At 40.9% G+C, this 21,016-nt stretch overlaps 2 protein-coding genes across 17 annotated transcripts in view; one reads left to right on the forward strand and one right to left on the reverse strand.

Annotated features, from left to right (window-relative positions):
• Positions 1-21,016, forward strand: part of NBEA (neurobeachin) — a 611,133-nt gene that overhangs the window by 426,342 nt on the left and 163,775 nt on the right. For all 16 annotated transcript variants that reach the window (XM_036228295.1, XM_036228296.1, XM_036228300.1 and 13 more), the window contains one exon: positions 8,761-8,897. In XM_036228295.1, the coding sequence (XP_036084188.1) occupies positions 8,761-8,897 (137 nt within the window). The remainder of the gene's footprint in view (positions 1-8,760; positions 8,898-21,016) is intronic.
• On the reverse strand, positions 10,869-12,661 carry MAB21L1 (mab-21 like 1). Its single transcript, XM_016151085.2, has one exon. The coding sequence runs from the start codon at positions 12,594-12,596 to the stop codon at positions 11,517-11,519; it is 1,080 nt and encodes a 359-aa protein (XP_016006571.1). The 5' UTR covers positions 12,597-12,661; the 3' UTR covers positions 10,869-11,516.

A 21,016-nucleotide genomic window follows, 5' to 3' on the forward strand; every position in this document is an offset into this window, starting at 1 on the left:
AAAAACAAAATCACCCTAGGTAGACAAAGGAAACCGTGGCAACGCAAAACAGGGCCACTGACCACCCTTTGGAAAGCCTCCTGGAATGGGTGTTTCCTATCTTGCATCTGGAAGCACCAGTAAAAGATTTAGAAACCTTTAAAGAGTTGTTACAGTCAGCGAGAAACATCATTTGCTAAAATACCATCTTCTATGTGAAACGACTATAGCTCTAAATTATTCAGTTAAAAAAAATATGAGGCAGGGTGTCTGTGAAGCTGAGACTGAAGAGCTCGCTGGGGGGCCTTGGTGTGCCCGGAGGAAACCGGATTTTTATCCCGAAGGCCACAGCGACACAGCCAACTGTGGCGATGATGATACCCAGTTTATATATGTTTTTTAAATTGCTCATGCCACTGGGTAGGTTATGGTTTTAGGATGACCAGACTTTAGGTAACAGGCATTGTTTTCCAAACCAGAGGTGATAACAGCCGAAACGAAATCGATGGTCACAGGAAAAAACACTTAGGGGGTGATATGTGAAGGGTCGTGATAATTGACAGGTCATGGGGAGCAAGAATGAGGGGGGTCTGGCCTGAGAGAAATGATAGAGATGTAGAAGCTATTAAATGTGTTTGGGAATGTGGGGGGGAAAAAAGGTTTTTTAGCGGGGAGACAGATGAAGATGATTGGTACTGCTTGGTCTGCTGGATATCCAGATTTGTTCAAATGGATAATAATAAGGGTTTGAAATTTGAGAGCCAAGTTGGGCATGGAGTTCATGGCTAAAGCCACTGAGGTCACGTAAGGAAAGTGAAATATATAAAGAGAAGAGCAAGCAGTAGGCCAAAGTCGGACCCCCCATGGAACAGGGCTGAAATGGCAGCCAGGGAGGGAGAGCCTCCCCCACCCCACCCCAAACCCATGTGATACCAAGGAGGACATCGGGCGGGAGGAGAACAAGGGAGAGCAGGACTCTCGAAGCCCAGAAACTCTGGTTTGGTGTGTTTCAAACTGATATTCCTTGGAACGCAGTTTTTGAAATATGCTCGTGAGGGAAAAACATACACTTAAATGTGCTTGGAACCTAAGGAGAGGAGCAGGGTAAAGCCCAGGGGAGTGGACAGGAGTGAGGAACTGGTGTCTGGAAGATTAACAAAGAACGGGAGAGACCAGGGTCGGAGGGCAGGGGCGGGGAGGACCACATCCCAGGGGCAAGAGTAACTGGCTCCAACAGGAGGAAAGATATATTTTCTGAAACTGCGGGAAAAGGGAAAAGAAAAAATACGGAGGCAGAAAAAAATCTTTAGGTAGAGGAGGGCATCGAGATAAATGACGAAGTTTAATTTTTCTCCAAAATATGAATATTTACTTATTATACAGACAGGGCAGACAAATGTTTACACATGAGTCTTTCTAGGAAGGGGCCATATATTTAACCGTCTTCTCAAAGAAAAAAAAAAAAGATAAGCACTGCTGTTTCACACGGTAATACCTGAGCTTCAATGTTTGATTCCTTAACCTAAAAAGTCTGACATTCGAGGCCATGTGTTTTTTTTTAGTTTTGTCCCCCACTGCTTCCCTTTACATCCTAATCACTGGCCAATTTTATTTCGTCCTCTTCAGATAGAGCACCCGTGCGTGTGTGTCCGGCCCTCTCGCCTGCCCACCATGCCCTCCCCGCTCATACCGCCTGTCCGCATCCTCCCTGTGCATTACAGTTCAGTTCAGATGCCTCTGCCTCGCCCCATCCCACCTACGCCGTCCCCCACCCCCACCCCCCAAGAGGCAGGAAATTATCATCACAGGTCTCTCTTTTTTTTGTCCTTCCTTTGGGGAGTAGGCAGTGTACATAACCTTTAAATGCCCTAACTTTGATGTCAGATAACCAGGTTTGAATCCCGTCTCTACTATTCACCAGTTGTATGATCTTCCCTAAATTATTCACCGCTCAGTCTCATTTTCTTATCTGTAAAATAGAGATAATAGCAGTTCCTCTCTCATAGGTTTGTTATGAGGAGTAAATGAGATTAATTCATTTAAAGTGCTGTAACAATAGTTGGCTAAACCCTCGCTCCCTTATGTGAAAATTGTTCCTGTATGTCTTATCTTTACTCTGTCCAATAGCTCTTTGTGCATAAAAATCTATGTCTTACACATTACTGCATTCTCTCTCATGGTCCAAAACAATGAATAATTTTGGTTGACTACATGAATGAATGAATGAATGAATGAATGCTGAGTTAAATGTCTCTCTAATTACTTAATTTACAAACAGAACAGCTTACACACTAGGTAAAATATGAGTTATAAAATTATGCTATTTAAAAATAATTCTGTGCACGTGATACAGCTAGAATGACTAATAATGTTATAACACTCATTGGTTTTCAGCATATTTTTAATTTATGCTTTCTCTAAAATTTTTTAGAGAAAATTTTTTTCTCTAAAAAAATATTTGCAAAGAACATATTTGCAAAGAACAATTTAAAATCAATTCCAGAAAAATATAAAACACATTATCTGTTTTTTTAAGTGGCCTTTTTACTGTGACACATACGTGCAACAATGGCGTGTATGGTTTTCTATATTCAATTCCAAAAACACAGATTGCGTACTACGTGACAGATACTGTGTTGGATGACGATAATGCCTCTGTCTTCACATAGCTTCTGCCCAACGGGGGAAACAGACTTCTAAACACATACATACAACATATCAGAGCTGCAGGAAAGCTGTGCCCAGGAAACTATGGCAGCCTAAAGGCAAAGCATTTAGTCCACACAAGGGCTACAAAGACGGAGTCCTCCTAGTCCGATAGATTTAAATCATCACCTCTGGTTTATTCACTCATCTAGTCTAGTAGGAATTTACTCTTCTCCATCATTAAATGATATCCTAGTGCTATAAAAGAGTCAGTACCCTTCCAGAAAGTGAAAAATGTATTCCATATGTTGAACTAAATGTGATATAACTGGAAACACAAATCTCATCTGGCTCACCTATTGAATCAGAAGGCAGAGCAAATTATCATAATGAATATTAAAACTATCACTGTTTGTAGTATGTTTTGTGCTAGATAATAACTCAGTCATATTTTTCTTAGAGTATGTATGCTTTGAAGCTTCTTCTGCACAATCACTCATTGCCCTGTGGAAAATACAATAGTTTTTGTTAGCTTTTTAACATAAAGAATTATCTGTTATCCAAATAAATCAAAAAATATAAATGGTAGGTAAAGTTAGAGCCTATCTAATTGTTTCTCAGTACTTTTCTAAAAATTATTTATTATAAATACATTAAATAAGATGTAATTTTAGATAATCTTAATGCAAAAATAGACGTTCTACCATGATGAACGCATATTTTGTTAAAATGCAGTCTTCAATCTCTCTTACTAGAAGGCTGTATTATTTGTTTCTGTTTCAGACTGTGGTAAGTTGAGTTTTACCCAGAGGTTGATTTACTCAAATATGAAAAGATTAATGTTCGTTCTTGAGCACCTGTCTCATTTTGTACAGTAATAATCTAGGAAAACCAGAGAACTGTGGAAATGATTGGTTATTGCTAATCTCAGCGTAAGGATAGACTGTGTTCAGGAAGACACCAAAGGGCACAAAGAAGCCATTTCTTGGGCACAGTGAGTTTTGTAGTATAAAATTTGAGTTTATAGAGGGTTTATAATAGATGGTTGTGCTGGGGGGGGGGGGTGCTGTGTGCATGCTTGTGTGTGTGTGTGTGTGTGTGTGTGTGTGTTGGGGAGGGAATTAGTAAAGGAGGGAAAATAATTCTGGAAGTTAAATTCATTAATAAATTCTTGAGGTATGCATTCTATTAGTTGTTCAAGTTATATTGTCCTAATTCAAGCAAAAATACTATAACTATTTTCATGCAAGAAATGTTTTTGAAAATTTCAGAGGATCATTATTTTGGTAATATATTTTGACCGCTATCCATACCCTCTGTAAAAAGGAAAAGAGTCACTGTCTAGAGATTTTGTTACTATATTTTCTTTTTCCTTGAGGCATTTAAATGCCTAGAACCCAGGGAACTACCTTGGATTAGTCTGAGACATTCTGCATCAGCTTTCCCCTAACTCCGCTTTCCCCCAGGCGCAAGCGCAAACACCTCTGTTTTCTTAATGCCTAATAAAGCTTTCCTGGGCTTCCAAAAAAAAGTTCCAACTTTTCATATTTTTGAATAATTTAAGTTGTTTGTTTCTTTGAGATCAAAACATTTTATTCTTTTAATTCTATGGGGAAAATGTTTTCTTTTAAATCGATAGTGCCATACTTAAAAATAAGTCCAAAGCAGTGATAAATATTTTAGATAGGTTCAGTCACTCATGATGTGAGTTATTTTTCTACAAATTTTATCTCATTATAGAAATAATTATAAAATCGTACGTACATATTTTTGTCTTAATCTTTTGAAAGATTTTCGCACTGAACAAAGGATTTCAGATTTGATTTTTTCCAAATAATATCAGAATTTTAAGTTTAATAATTTTACAAAAGTTAGTCTATGTTTATACTCTAAAATAACGGTCTTTTACATGTTCCAGAAACAAGTTGAACATGTGGTTTCAAAGTAATTAAGGTTGGAGAAAATCCACACAGCCAATAAAACTTTTATTAATATTAAACTAAGTTTAGAAAATATTTGTCATTCTAAAATACATAGTAATTTCATGTACACTAAATAAATTTTTTGCCAATTTAAAATCACCTAATTGTAATGACACCAATTTTAATTAACTTCAGTTCTTTGTTACCTATATATTCTTTTTTGTTTTTTATATGCAACTTGTAAAGAATCTTAGCGCTGTTTGAAAATCTCATTGCCATAATTGCAATAGCTAGTATGCTATTGACCCCTCTAAAAATGATTAATTCCTGTATCTGAGGAGGAAAGCAGCCATGACCTCTGGAAAGTGGCCTGACCCTTCACGGAGTCCCTGGTTTTGTTGGGAGCCGGCCTGGAATCACAGGTAGGCCATGGTGTTCTCCTTTTGGACAGAACCTCACAGAATCCCAACACCAGACAGGGTCACATGATGATGATGTGAAGCAAAAAACCAGCTTTATAATTTTGTTGAGACACACAAAAACAAGGTCACCACCAAAATACCAAACATCCCCTCTGCTGGCTGATATGAGTGACTGCTACTTCTTTGCCAGTTATAGCCTTAGCTTAGATCTAGTCTTCCCTCCCTTTAGATAAGATTTATGTAGACACTCAACCACAGAATTATCCCCGCTTCCTCAGAGCCCAATCCAGAGGAAGGCCCCGCTTCCTTCCTGGAACCCTCCCCAAAATCATTTTACCAAAGCCCTGATCCTACAGAAAGTCCTTCTGACACCCTCTTACTAAGTCACCCTGTGGTTCCCATGAACGTCTCATTGCAATGAGCCATAAACCCAAGTTGTTCAACCACAGATATGTTCTAGTGGTCTTTGGCAGGAGAGTAATGACCCATCCATAGCCCGAAATTGTGAATATTGAAGTAAAATATAAATGAACTTCGTAAACTGTAAAGTTGTATTATAAAAAGTTGATGTATTAAGATTTCTAGGCTTGGAATTTTGTTTTCCCTAATTTCAACCAAACCCACAAGTACTTTTTTTAACATTCTACTTTTAAAATGTATTTGATGAATAGTTCCCTTTTTAAATATAAAATGTGTGTGTTTTCTACTCTAGGTTTATCATCTTAACTGATTGAAGATCCTATGGCTCTAGAATGAAGTTTATTCTTTGAAAGATTCTTTTCATTATGCTTGGGAAATTGATCTTTGTTCTAGTTCAGATTTTAAATTAGCATTTAAATTAATGGCAAGTAACGTGTCTATCCTTTCAAAAATAGTAATGGATCAATATTTCTTAAACATTGTATATTCAATTCTAAAACATAAATAACGTTTTTTTTCCTTTAATTACTACTTAAGATGGTGCCATTTTTAACTATTGTAGGCATCAATAAGGAAAGGTTTTGTCCCATCCATTTGTTTAATTGTCCTTTGATATGCATCACTCGTATGTGTACTGAGGACATTATAATTTATTCTTTATTGCTACAGTAGTGATTGGAATGAATATATGTACATGCAGCCCCAATTCACTACGCTAGGCAAAGTTAGGAGGTTAAATTTGCACCAGGTTATCTTCTAGAACAGAACCTGCTAGATCACCATCTCTCTGGCATCTAGAGATGCTGCCCCTTTCAAACTATTTCAATTTGGAAAAGGGATCGAGGTTTTCAAATAACCAGGTCTTCCAGAAAGAAGGTCTGTTGGTTTGCGATTGTGCCTTATGTAAACATTTTAATATCAGATCCCTAAAATCATGGGACTCCCTTGAAAGGGATTAAAGCATAATCCCCTCTCTCTCTTGCTCTAGTGGATTAACTCTGCATTCTCTGTGGCTGCTTTGCTCCTTAAACAGGCTATGGAATTGGACGTTGTAATTGGAGATTTCCAAAGGACAAGGGTAAAAACGACACACTATTAAGACTATTTTATGAAGTGTCTTTCTTAAAGAGGGACCAGTTTGAAGCCCTTTTATAAACCCTAGAAAATATCAATTCAGTGGACAAGACGAGTAAAATCAAAGGGAAGCGCAATCTTCTTTCAAAAAAATGCAGAGAAACGTAGAGAAAATGTGTTACCCGTTAAAAGTTTACGGAATTGTACTTAAAATATATTTCAGTAAATCCGTGTGTATGGTTTTCATAATGGGTTTCGTGATTATTTTCAGTTTTTCCAATTTAATCGTTTGGATATGTGAAATCACTTTTTAAGAGAAAGAAAGAGCAGTTCGCCATTTTTAATGTTTTTTTTTGACCGCTCTTCGCCTCCAAATGCCAGAAACCTCTATTAAACCAGAAATCACTAGCCTTCTGTGTTCAGAATGACGACTTTTTGGAGGATTATTTAGCAAGGCCCAACGATGTATAAGAAGACACTTTGTTTCTGACGTGGATCACGTCACCTTCGTCCTCACCTCGCCCCCATCAAGAGGAAACCTCTTGGATTTCTCCAGAAGGGAAACACGAGCAGCGGCGTCCCAAGGAGTCCTGGCGATCCAAGGGTTAAGGCAGCGGTTGGAAGCGGCCCGGGCGTTGGGGGACGCGAGGAGGGCGCGGGGGGCAGGGGCGCCGCCGAGCGCGCACACAGACCCTCCAATAAACACAAAGGAGGGCCTGGGGAATAGAAACCCAAATCCACTTGTAATCGTACAAGAGATTCGGGCATAATTACTTGAGCAGCCTAGATTAAGATTGATGAGCCTTTAAAGTGGCGCTTCAGATCGACCGCCTCGCCCTTTGGAAAGAAAAACCTGCTGGAGCCGGGGTGGACCCCGACTCCGCGGGCTGCGCGGCGGGAGCTGCCGCCCGGGACCCCGGCCGGGCCCCGCGCGGGCTGCGCGGCGGAGGCAGCAGTGAAACACACGCACGGGCCCCGCGCTCGTCGGCCCGGGCGCTCACGGGCGGGGGTGCGGGCTGACACACACTCGGCCGCGCCTCCACCCCCTTTGAGCGCGACGGAAGCCGGCCGAGGCCCCCCGAGCCCTGGCCGTAGGCGCTGGCGGCCTCGGCGTGCGCCTCGCCCCGGGCCCGCGCCTGCTCGCCGTGGCCGTGGCCGTGGCCGCGCGAGCCGCTCTCCGCGAGGGGCCGGCCTGAGCGCCCGCGGGGCGCCCCCCTTTTGGTCGCCTCTCTCCCGCTCCTGCGACTCGTTGCATTTGAGGGGGGGGGACGGAAGGGACTCAAGGCATAATGAGCCCTCGCTGCGGAGGAGCGGGTGTCGTTTCTGGCGTCCGCGCCTGCAGGCTCAGGCTCTCAAATCCAGCACGGCCAGGAATGCTTCCCCCTCGGGGCGTCCTAAGGGGCAGTTCAGCGATCTCTCTTTGAATTAATATTTCAATCTGTGGAATTCGTAATTCTCGGCTTTAACTCAGATCGCAGGAATCTGGAGTAAGCACCTCAGTAGGCACACTTTCCAAACAGATCTCTTTTTACTGCATCTTCCTCTAGTTTCAAAAGTTGAGAAGTAGAACTTTTTGAACGCTTTCCTGAGAATCATTTTGTTCAGATGCCTTACGGTTTCATCGCTTCTGACTGGTTTTCAGTGAAAACATCACTGCTACGATTTCTGTTATTTTCCACGTAAGAAATGTATTTTACAATGTCCGTGCGTGCACGTGTATATGTTGTGTACGTGGCGCGCCTCGGGACGCCGATATTAGTCTCCCTGCAAGATGCAGACCCCTTAGTTCGGTGGAATTTATACGTTTCGATCCGGTCCCGCTTCACACCTCCCGCCCGGCCCTGGGGAGCTCTGCTGCCAAGTGGCCGGCTTTACGCGATCCCTGGTTCCTAGGGACAATGCAGACTGCCTAGGGTCTCTCGGAAAAGTCGGGGTGTTTCACGGGGAATCGGGGCTTTTGGAGTCCGTTCCGCGCTTTTAAGATGGTTAATACGGCAGCGCGTCAAAACCCGTGGAGGATTTCTACGCGGAGGTTGCAAACTTGCTTGCTAAGGGTCACTTATTCGGTACCCTGACTCTTTAGGTTTTCATAGAATTATTTATCTCCAGTCTTGTTGTAAGGTAACGTGTAAAAAGCTAAGCAGACCTTATCTCACATAAAAGGAGCTTGCCGCATAATATAGGCACTTTTTTTTTTTTAGAGCATCTTTAAAAATAAAAACCTGTGGTACCCTTCGGGGAGGGATCCGCAGAGGGTCCCAGGGACTCAGCCTGATTGTGGTGCCCTCGTCTTTCAGGCCCAGTGGTTCTCAGCACGCCTGCCCAGCTTATCGCTCCCGTGGTGGTGGCCAAAGGGACTCTCTCCATCACCACGACAGAAATCTACTTCGAGGTGGATGAGGATGATCCTGCCTTCAAGAAGATCGACACAAAAGTGAGTTAAAAGTGGTTCCCGGTGCAGTACTGGTGGCTTTGTTGCAGGAAGTGATTTTCAATTTTGCTTGGTTTTAAATGACAGTGGGGGAGGGGAGCGGATTCCCATCTTTCTCATAGAAAATAAAATGAATGAAATAACTCATGCTCTATTTTATGGCGTTGGAGACTATATTAAGGATTTTAAATCCTGAATTGCCAGAGCAGGAACATTTTAATAGTCTCTCTCTGAGTGTCTTTGTGTGCATTTGGGAAAATTCGGTAGTTAAGCCAATCGCTCCCAGGTCCATGGGATACAGCATCTCAGTCCCTCTGGGACGAGTAGGAAGGGACTTATGAAATTTCTTATTAAGATCACTTTTGATTTCAAAAAGCGTAGATCGCAGTGTGAATTATTATTCATTGAAAGGTTATAAGGAAACGGGGAGGAGGGGTTCTATTTAGATATAAATTCATCTCCATTATTACATCCATTTTTCATCTCCTGAAATAATGGGTTTAACATCTGCATTTAAGAGGAAGAGAAACGGATTCTCCTTCTTTGAGAAGTTTTGACTTAAAATGTGTATATATAGTGTATACCAGCGCTCAGATATTTAAAGTTTGTATTCTTGTGTGGGTGTAATGCCAGAAAAGACGTTTGGATGATTTGAAATGAATATTTATTTGTTTAATATATCTTGTGTAGCTTTTAAAACCTGAGTATTAGCGTGGCTCTACAACCTCTGAACTTTCTTCTGAAATCAGTTTTATTGTTGTTTTAACTGCTGTGTTACTGTGCAATTTGTAATCTTCTCTTCTGAGGGTAAGAATTCAAGATCATGCTAGATATTCAAAAATCAATTTACAAAGATCTTCATATAAAGTAGCTTTTAGAGGCCATTATTCTAAAAGAGTCAAAGACAACTGCTCCTGTAGATCGAGAACTTTATTATCTATATTTAATTTTATGTAGAAATAAAGCATTATAAAGTGCTGTATGCAGAATAGCAATTGAAATTCTAAAATTCACCCCCACCTGAATTAACTAACCACCTTAAGGCCATGGGTGATTAGCCCTTCCCACACTTGTTGACCATTAAAATACTCTGAAGGATAGTTACAGGACTTCTTTCACTTCAGACTTCAAAAGAATTGAATTTTACAAGTGAGTTTGAATGTGGTGTATTTAACTTTAAATAATTTAAAGTTTGTTGTCTTTATGCTTTTAGCATTAGCTTGCCCTTATGAAGTAAAAAGGAATTCTAGACTTCTGATTAATTGATTAAGCTAATGGAACACGGTACATAAAATAAGATTTGACATAAAATGGTCAGAAATTATCTTCATTTTATTAACATAGTTTTCATATACAAATTTTGAAATGTTCATTATGACTTTGTGAAGTTCATTTTCTCTGAGTTCGTCTGATTTTTAACTCAGCAGTCTTTACTGTCACGAGGTTTTTCTTGTATTACCAAAAATGCTACAAAATAACTAATCCAGAAGAGCAAGCTTTTGGGGGCAGAATTAAATCATGTCTGTTATAGAAAGAAATAGTCGTATTAGTGAATTAGAAACTGAGAGTGGATCAGTATCTTCTGTAAACTATACAAAAAGAGCTTTTTTCCCCCATTGTTATGGTTTTATTTTCAATGATTTCATTAACATGTTTTTCAAAATGTTGAAAATATTCAAGTGGGTTCTACTTTCAAAATGAAACATTTCATCTTTTCATAGAAAAACAGTTTAAAGTGAGACACAACAACTTTTATTTTACCTCATTTATTAGCTTCTAATTAAATAAAAACCAGCAACAGAAATTAAAATCTAAATCACAAAAGTAATTATCCAGTGTATTTCAAGTGCATTTTTCAAATATATAATTCAGATATTCAAGCGTTATTATATAAGCTGAATTCAGATTTCTTTGAATATATTTAAATAACATTTCAAGTATATTTATGGAATGTTAGAAATAGAACAAGCAATATATTTGAAACAAAATGTAAACTTTTTTAAAGTTCAGACACTTTGAAAGACAGATAAAAGTACCGGGAGGAAATCTACCTTTAAATGGTATCTTCGTTAGTGGAAAATATCTGGAAGTATCCAAAATGGCAATTTAACTTCTGGTCACCAAATCACAAAACACCAACATCCACACTTCAAAGACAATGTGAGATCACAATATTTGTTACAAATCCAAATATACATTACAGTTTCCTTCAGATGGCACATCCAAATCGTGTTTACTCACAGACAGATGCACCTAAATCACCGGGATTGCTGTAATCCTTTGATAGTTAGGCGGAGTGTTCGCTGCGGTCTTGCATTACAGCCGGGTTGTTTTGCGGGTGTCATTGTGTACTTTTCAAGGGAGATAGGAAATCCTTTGTAAAGCGGTCTTCTAATACTTGTGGGTTTTGGGTTTTCCTTTATCTGCTTCCCCCACTTTCTTTCTCCCCTTAGAGGGGCGGGTGAGATGATGCCTAAACACTGTATTATTATTATTCCTTTTTAAGGAAGAGATTCTTTGCACGGTCAAGTGGGATCTTGGGTAGGAATCGAACAGGAAGTGTACGCGTAATTAGGACTCTGGGAAGAGTAATCACATTTCGGCCGTTGATTAGTTTGTCCTCTAAAGTTTTTCCAAACTTTTCGGGTTGGTCAGGATCTCCCGCGCCAGCCGCCACGTTTGTTTGGCAGCGTTCTCCAGCGCCGAGTGCGGTTTGCCTTGAAACAGATCTAAGTTGGGCAGGAAGTAGTGAGGGCACCGCCGGCACTGCAGGCAGGAGATGAGCTGCAGCAAAATGCCGTTGAGCCGATCGCCCAGGCAGGACTCGTCCCAGTCCGACTCCCGGGGATGCTTTTCACACTCGTAGGAAACCAGAGTCTTCATGTGGTAATTGTTGAGGGGCTGGCCGGGCAGTTCCAGGTGGCGGTCCCGTAAGGTTTTGAGGATGGAGAGGCATTTCTTTCTGCAGCCCCCCATCTGCAGTCTGTTCTCCGCCTCCGCAAACTGCAGCACCCAGGCGTCGCTCTCGGCCGAGCTCTGCTTGCCGGCCAGGGAGTGGCACTCCTTGGACAAGAGGTTGAACCCTTCCGCTTTGACCTCCGCCACCCGGTTGGGCCCCGGCCAGGGGATGTGGGGAAGTGGCCAGTGGGCAGCACTCCTCGGCCAGATCCCAGTGCATTTAAACGCCGGGGTGATCTGCACCACGTACCGGTCTCGGATGCGCAGTTTCACTTCGCTGGTGTCTGCCACCATCTTTACCACGTCCCGGTAGCTGCATTTGTCCACCGCCTGAGCCACCAGCGTCTGAAACCTGGAGCGGATCTTGCGCGCCGAGAGGTAGCCGGAGGCGGTGATGAACTCCACCCAGAGGGACATGCTCCTCTTGCGCCCGTCGCTCAACTTGAGCACCGCGCAGCCGGGCAGCGAGCCGTCGTCCACGAAGTTGAACACCCCCATCTGGTTCAGGTAAAGCACCACCTCGAACTCGGTGGGGGAGATGACCTCGAGGCCCTCGTAGCGGTTGTCCATCTCGTTGAGGGAGCTGATGAAGCGCGGCTCCTGCACCTCCACCTCCTTGAGCACGTCGGACACGACTTTGCAGACTTCGCGGATGGTCTTGGCGATGGCAGCTTTCCGGGCCTGGCACTTCTCGTTGTAGTACTTGTTCAGGTGGTAGACCAGCTTGGCCTGGGCCGCGATCATGTTGGGGCAGAGATCCGGATTGTACACCGGAGTCTCGCAGTAGGCTGTGGGATCCAATGCGGCTGCTGGGGCTGGAGCCAACTTCGTGCAGAAACGGCCCGGCGCGCGCGGCGTCCCCGACCCGGCCCCGACGCGCCGCCGCGGGGGTCCCGGCGGCCGCGGTCCCCGCCTGCGTCCTGGCGCCCCGCCGGCCCTAGAGTGAAAACACCGCTCGCCCCCCTCGCGCTGCCTCTCTTCCTCTTCGAAAGAATCGTGGCGGGAGAGAGAGGCGTGCAGGGATCACCTTCTCAGTTACAAAAAAACAAAAGTTGCGTGGAGACCCAGCAAAGCTCTTCCAGGAGGCAAAATAATCAACCCCGTCCGCGTTTATTGACGCTCTCCCGGAATCATTGTGTGTGCAGGACCGTTCATCAGACGGAGGAAGAGTGTGCCGAGTGAGTGTGTCGGGGGTGAGTGTGCGCGTGTCTGTGTCAGGAGAAGCTGCTGTCGGTTTGTCTCAGAGCCCAGATGCACTCGTGTGGAAATTATAAAGGCAGGGCCAGGCAGGCTGGCGGCCAATCGCCACTGGGCTCGTCACGACAGCCTCCTTCAGCTTCAGCCCGGCTAATTAATCCCCCTCAAGGATATAGGCGCACGAGCTAAAGGTAGGAGCTGCTGCCGGCAGAAAGCCGCCCAGGCCGCCTGACACTTTTGGAAATCGAGAGGAATCTCTCAGCGTTGCTGTTACTCGAAGCATATTGACGTTTTGAGCAGACTTGGCCAAGTGGGTCTCCTCGGCGCCGAGAAACCTGCCTGTCTCTTTACCTCCGAAATGCAAATACAGGTGTATTAATGGTCGTCCATCAATTAGGGAACTAGATGGGGTTTTCTAAAACAAAAGTCACTTACTCGCGTTTAGAGGAACATCGTTAATGTCTGTTAACCTAGAGGTCTTGTAAATGCAGGTGGAAAGTTTGCTCTTTCTTGTGTGTAGAAGTAGTCTTTACGTGGAATAATACCTGCGTAATTTTCTGAGTGTTCCTATACATTAGAATGATTTTTTTTTAATGTTATGCAGTGTTTTACCTCCATTTGCTCCTCATTTGCAGTTCTTAAAAGGAATCTGAAAATTACGGCTGCATCTGTTAGGTGTCATCTACCCCAGTTTAAGTTAGGATGTTTTTAAAAATGTTTAGTACATCCCTCTCCCACCCCCCATCCACTGGTGTACTTTGTACTTTGGTAGACTTACCCAACAGGGCAAGTAGGACAGTAAGCTTTGTATGTATATTTGAACAACCAGTTATCTGTGTGATGGAGAGATTATTTTAATGTGTGTTCGCTGTATCTCAATATGTGAAATTCAAGAGAGATCATAGAGATGAGACCTACTGCCAGATAATGGTCCTGAACACACTCACGGGCTTGGGTTTTCTGGCTTGTTTACAGATGTGAAATTAAGGATATTTCTCCTCTCTTTTAAGTGTCCTTAGTGGTGACCTGAGACTTCTGATTTCATTCCGTTTCATGTGATTTGATTAAGGGGAAATGGTTAGGATTTTAAAACAAAATGAACTTGCAGTCATTAGGGTTTTAAATTTAAATAGCATTTTGGAACATTTTGAAAGAAATCAACATTTCTAAATTTGCAACGTTGAAACAAGAGGGGGAAATTGATTTACATAGAGCTTTTGTATTTTTTTTTTCTGGTGGTACCAATTGTGCCCTTAATGTACAGAAAAGGAAAGAAATAATACTTAGGGGTTATGTAATGCTTTTAAAACCTAGGCAAATTTTTAACCACCTACCTTTAACTTATATGCCATCTCTTTCAAATTAAGAACATTTCCAGCAAAATCCTCTAACTCCGGGTAACAGGTTGTAGGCACTTTCTTTCAGAGCCACTTTTTAACAAGATGCTGTTCAGGGCACTCAGTTTTTTTGTGCAAGGTTTTGATTTGAGGGGTCGGGGGCTCACAGGTACAGCACCACACAAAGCCACCTCTTATTTACTTCCTCGTGCTCCAAGAGCAATAGATCCTGGTTTAGCTTAAAGTAGTGCATTAGATTTGGGGCTCGCGGTACTCATCTGCTCTGTCCCCCCAGAAGCTTCCACTCCCTTAGGGGACACGGGAACACCCGACAGCTCCTCCCCACCTGCCGGCTTTGCGCGTCAACGCACTGCTGCTACCTTTTGGCATTTGGAAAAGGAGGCGAATCAGAGCTGCAGAACCCGCGGCCACTAAGGCGAAGACGTGCATTGGTCTCTGGAGAAAAGCCCCTCCAGTCCCTCACCCAGAGCAGGTCCCCGTGTGCTTCCCGTTGGTCACCTTTCTCCCGCTACTCCGCGCTCCTGCCTTAGACCTTTATTTTCTATGAGCGGATCATTTTAAAGCCTTACTTGGCGTCCCGGGTTTCCCCCACGACTGCTGCAGGCCCCGGTTCTCAGCCTGCACACCCCTCAGTCCCCCGCCACTGCCCAGGCCCACGTGTGGCAGCCGCCGAGCCAGCGCTTCCCGGTCGCCAGCCGCCGGCCCTGTGCGCCCTGCTTGCGCCCTCCCCGGGGTCAAGGCCTGAGTTGCTTGGCCGATACCTCGCCCCTCGATTTCCTGGGCCACCTGCAAATATCCGCGGTTGTCGAGGACGCGAGGCACCCGGTGGCACGGGCCCCGGGGCTGCTCCGGAGACCGTGGAGCGCCGTCCAGGCGGGCGTAACGCGAAGGACGCGAGGGGCTCGGGCCGGCCTCGCCAGAGCCCGGCGCGCAGGTGGCGCATCTTCGGGGTTCACTGTGCGGCTTAATTGGGTTAAAGCGGAGCTAAACACAGAAGCACTTTGTGCAAACTAATTGGTGTAACCAGGGCCTTTTCACTAACGATTTGCACTTTGAAGAAGAAAAATGGATAGTGAGAAGAGGACCAAGAAGCTCGTTAGTTCTCGAGTGTTGTTGCAGGGAAGTGAAGTCGTTGGGTTTCACGGACCCGGACTGTGTTTTCTGAGCTGCTCCCTTCGGCACCCATCACACGGGGAGCTGACAGTAACCTGCACAGCACGGGATTCACCCACCCGCGGCTGTCGCTGTGGGTGAGCTGGGCGCCCCCGGAGAACGCTCGGCGCCAGTGCCGCCCGTCGCTGCGACACAGCGCTGTCTTACGCCGAGCACGTGGAACGAGTGCCTTCTGCAGCTGAGTCTTGCCAAGGTCTCAGACACCTCTCACTGGCCAAGGACAAATTCAACTGTTCTGAGGAGTGGGTTTTCCATCCCTTGATTCTTTTTTTTTTTTTTTTTTTGAAATAACCTATAGAGAGGAACTTAAAATATAGAGTATATTTGTGTGTGTGTAATTCAGCTTTTTTAAATCAAAGCTTTGGAAGTAGATTTCTTTCGTGGGAGTAACTTATTTAACTATTGTATAGTAAAAAAAAATTTTTTTGACATATCATTTGACCTATCGAGTTATTTCAAATGATGATGTAATACAGGGAAATAGCTTAAAATCAGTTCATTTCCTTATGTGAAAAGTTTATGAAACAACTTAAATGACACCAGTCTTACTTAAATTATTATTATTTTTTACTATAAGTATGATCTTGGTCCTTAGTACTGGAATGAAAGCTTGTATGTGTCTCATGCTTGAGGATAGAAATGTTCATTGTTTTCGGTGGTATCTTGTGCAGACATCTTTGACATGAACTAATAATAGAATTATAATTGAAGAACACTGACCTAGTTGAAGGGGAAAAAAATAAAACAAGAATCTCATGATTTAATGATAGTTTGAGATGCTTACATTTGAATAATATTTGGAATTTTAAGGTCTAACCAACTTGACTTCATTTCATTAGTTTACTAGGCAGCCTTGAGTTAAAAGATAACCATTTAGGGAAAAAATCCAAAGAAGTCACAAGCATGCCATTATCAGAAATTTTAGTACTATCGATAAATATAAAACAATTAAATACTGTGATGCTTACTAATGTTTCCTAAAGTGCTATTTCCTGGGAAAGCTATTCCCACTTCTGTAACCCTAATTAACAGGTAAACAAAGTAATGCATAAATAGTCACATTATTAGGTTTAAAGAAAAAGTCTATTATGTTGAGAAATGTAGGAATGCAAGGTTTCTGTGTTTTTAAAAAAACCTAAATTACATGTTCATAAATTGAAGCAATTGTGGCCTTTCGTCTGGAAATATGTATCTGTTGGAGGATGTGCACACACATGTTAAATGCTCACAAAGATATTGTTTTGTGTTTTTTCATTATCTACTGGCTGCTGGTCTGTTCACAAGTATTCATGAATTTAAAGTTTTATTTTTTTAATATGTGCTTATTACACTTGGGAGATAAAAAGAATATGAAGTTGAGTTTATTGAATTATTTATCCCTGCTGCTGGAGTGGCTTTGAAGGCTCCCTTTAAGCATCTGATTTCTACCCCCGCCCTCTCCTTTTTTAAATGCGCCCAGGCTATTTCATCTGTTTCATTCTGCCACACACAATATATTTCTTTTTTTTTACACTAGAGAAATTAAAGACAGATATTTGTGCAGGGTTTTCTTTATGTGTCACATTAAATAAAGTAAAATACAGAGAGTTTTTCTGGTAATCTACTTTGATGGCATCTATACCTTTCTTCTTCTTGTGACTCCTTGCACAAGAACACTGGAAACGAAGTAGCTTGGGAGCTTCCAAAGTTTCAACGATTTCTTAAAACAATTATTTCATATTTTAATATCAGGTTTATAACAAAGTAAAGCAGAGAATTGAGGTCATTGTTTGCACAATTTTGAACCTATTTTATTCCTTCAACCAGAGCATCCTGATCATCGTGGTTGACTTTTTAAAAATTATTTCCTTAATTCTTCACTTGAATGGTCAAGGCAGTTGCCTCAGTTTTCCTCATCCCCATAGTACATGACCATCTCGTCACATTCGTGGTGGGGGATACTTTTATTTTTCCTGCAGTGTTGCTTAGTAAACTTGTTCTCGGCGCTGAGAAATGTTGAAAAGAAACTAACTTTCAGACTAAAGCTGGAAGTCAGATGTCTACCTTATGAGAATTATCACTACTGCTAGATCTGCAGGTTTGAGGTGATTCTGGATAACTGTCTATAAAACTTTTTTTTTTTTGATAGAAAAACAAATTTAAAACCTAGATTATTTAGATGATTGTCTCGGTTCCCTAACTTCATTCGAATGTGCACACAGAGGTATAGGATGTTTGTAGTTGCATCTGTAAACTGAAAAATTGAAGGGGGGGGGTTATCAACGAAAATGTTTTCTTATTGCTCAAAATCAGTGTGATCTAACCCTTTCCAAACATTTAAGGATATGGGGGCTAGCCATTCATTTATTATTTTGGAGGAAGTGTTGATTTCAATATTCCAGTTCTTCACAGACCTTTCAGAAAGTCCTTGTTATCTTTGTAAACTATAAAACTTAAATTAATATGGTTATATTTTAGCTAGTATTTTTCATAGGGATATTATAGATATATTCTGACAAGATAAATGGGCTCATGTGATTCTTTTCTATATGAAAAAATGAAAACTTAGATATTCCTTAACCTGTAACTCACAGGGACTTACAGACATCTGCTTATGTGACTACATCCTTGGCACTCCTAATATACCAGAGTTTTATTGCTCTTAGAGAAAACAATGGAATCAGACTTGATTAGTGTCTGTTAATCTGTGCATCTGTGGTGGGTCACCCAGGACTGTATAGCTCTCATTACTGTCCCATACTGTCTGCGATTAAGCCACTGAAAAGATTCAACATGACCTTGAGACTAAAGTATGATATGTAGATAATTAACTTCCAGTGATTGCATGTTTAAAATAACCTTTCCTATTTCTAATTTACAGTTTTACCGCTTATTTTTTTAATGAACAAAGCAATTCTTCTAAACTAGAATTTACTTTTTTAATGGTCAGTAACTGGAGTAATAATTTAAAAGAAAATTACATTTATCATATATATTCTATGCAATAAAATAAGTGATTTATAGAAAAAAGGAAATGAGTTTATCAATAGGAATTTCTTTGGGAGCTTTACGTGTAGATATGGTGATTGCAACATTGTCTGAGAACAGACCATCTAAATATTTCATTTCCACTTATGTATGATTATTTTCACTATTCTAATAATCCGCATTGTATTATGACACTATTATTTCTTGAAAGCACAATTTTTCCGCATAATGATTTGTCAAAAATATCAAGTCAAAAGTACTAAGAAATAGTTAATACTTTTAAATCTACATGTTTCATCATTTTATCTCACCATCTAGATCAAGTAAAAACATAAAGCCTAGAGAGTCTGGAAGACTTATTATTTCTAATAAAAAGTTGTGAACCCACCAAAATAAAAAGTAGATCTTTTTTATTTTTACGTGAAATACAAAAAGTCAAGTTTATTGGTCTAATTCGTATGTAGTACTATCTTATTCTATGATTATTTCATATGAATGTACCATTCTGTGAATTCTGACAGATACATACAGTCACATAGCATTAAATCTGGCACAGATGTAGACCATTGCTATTGCCACAGAAAAGTTTCTTTATGCCCCAGTTTAATTTTTTATTTCGTAAATTTTGCGATTCACTTATAAATGTCTGGGTATTTAAGTTTTATATCAAAAAAATTTAAACTGTAAACACCTTTATTCCCCCATTATTTATTACTTTATCATACTTCTAATTTAAGACCAGTTTTAATCAGAGAGCAGCACTGAAGTAGAGGCATAATAGAAAATATTTCGTATACCCAAAAGATAGGTTTACAATTGCTTGGCAAAAGATGTGTTTTCAAAGGAACTGCTAATATATGTTATGTTAGCATGAATGTATGTACTAGACTTGTGAATATAGTTTACAGTTTACACGTCAAAATATTAAGAAACGGGTTCCTTATATAAGATAGCAACATACGAGGCATATTTGTAATGATTCTGGCCTTATGTCACTAGAGAAATAAATCTCATCTCAATATTTAAATTACATTTTACTTTGACAGTTTCAGTAAATTAATCCTTCCTTTGAGTGTTGCAGGACAAGGCCAAGAAGCTTAGTAGAGCTAATATTAATTAATATATACGTATTTTTGGAATATATGCTTCTAATCCTAATTTTGTACAAATATACATTGTCATTTAGATTTAGATGATTATAAATAGCTCCAAAGATTCTTAAATTGTAGGAGTGTAAATATTTTTATTGAGAATGATGCTCTTCCAAGTATTTTGCCCTTTTTACAACCTGGAATGGTATAACTAGTCTTCTGTTTCTTCCTCCAAGATATAAAATTATTTAAATGCTTTCTGTTTTTTTATTCGGCAATTACAATAGAAATTTTAATGTTATGCATGCTTACAGGCCTATTAAGAAAGAAATTATTGCTTTCTTAATAATCTTAAATCACTTTTAGGAAGTATACTCTTTTTATGGTTTGCAAAATAGCCTATGCATACAGACTGTATGTACACACACACACGCACGCACACGCATGCACACACGCACAAACCCCAGTGTTTCAGATAGTAAAAGATTGAATTGGCCTCTATACGTTTTTTATGTTAACTTGTTAAAAGGAAATAGCTACTAAATATAGGATTCTTGTTGCCACCAGAATGTAATATCACCTCTGCAGAATTGTTTCATAATAACCCTTAGACAGTTCAATAATACTTTAAGAGACTGCAGCTAAATGGATTTTTAAAATAATAACTGGAAATTTCGACAGCATTTATCCAGTCACATACTATGACAGTTTTAAATGTCACAAACTTTTCATTGTGAAATTGGTAAGTTTTAACATCGCTAGCCCTTCTATCTTTGTAAATAAAAATCCGTCGCTGAGCCATTCACACATATAATGTGCACCTTCACTCATTTAAAATGGTATTCTGTCTACTTTTTGCAAAAGACCAAGGTTACATTTTCTTTTTTCTTTTCTTTTCTTTTATTTTTTTCTTTTTTTTGCAACCTCAATGTGTATTTTATTGGCAAATCACAACACTCACTGGGGCAAAAAAAAAGTGAGTTTTTTTTGGTTTTGGTGTTTTTGCTTTTTGTTGACGTTGTTTTTTTCCTTTTACTAGCGAATTCAGTTCTTCATTTGTTGTGCTTTCCACGCTGCATTAGCACAGCTTTCCCCTGAGTGCATCTGCCAGTGTACAATTTAGCCACGGGCATCTGTAGACCTTGTGGTGATCAGTATGGCAGGCAAAAGCCGTATGTGTTTAAATAAAAAAAAATCTCTTTATTTCATTTGCTGTTTTAACTGGATGGATAACTTTTGTGCCTCAAGACAGAAGAAGAAAAAATACAGAAATAATTAATTGCCTGTATTCTTGAGGCAGCTTCATTTCCCCCTCCAATATGGAATGCTTGTCAGCTTTCCTGATAAATGACTGCATGTATTTGCATAGATTTTACAT

Source organism: Rousettus aegyptiacus, unplaced genomic scaffold (genome assembly GCF_014176215.1).
Source record: "Rousettus aegyptiacus isolate mRouAeg1 unplaced genomic scaffold, mRouAeg1.p scaffold_m13_p_11, whole genome shotgun sequence".
Taxonomy (NCBI): Eukaryota; Metazoa; Chordata; class Mammalia; order Chiroptera; family Pteropodidae; genus Rousettus; species Rousettus aegyptiacus.

What these genes read in the sequence shown, in the direction of transcription:
- MAB21L1 (XM_016151085.2), bottom strand. Translation starts at nt 12,596, where the DNA reads ATGATCGCGGCCCAGGCCAAGCTGGTCTACCACCTGAACAAGTACTAC.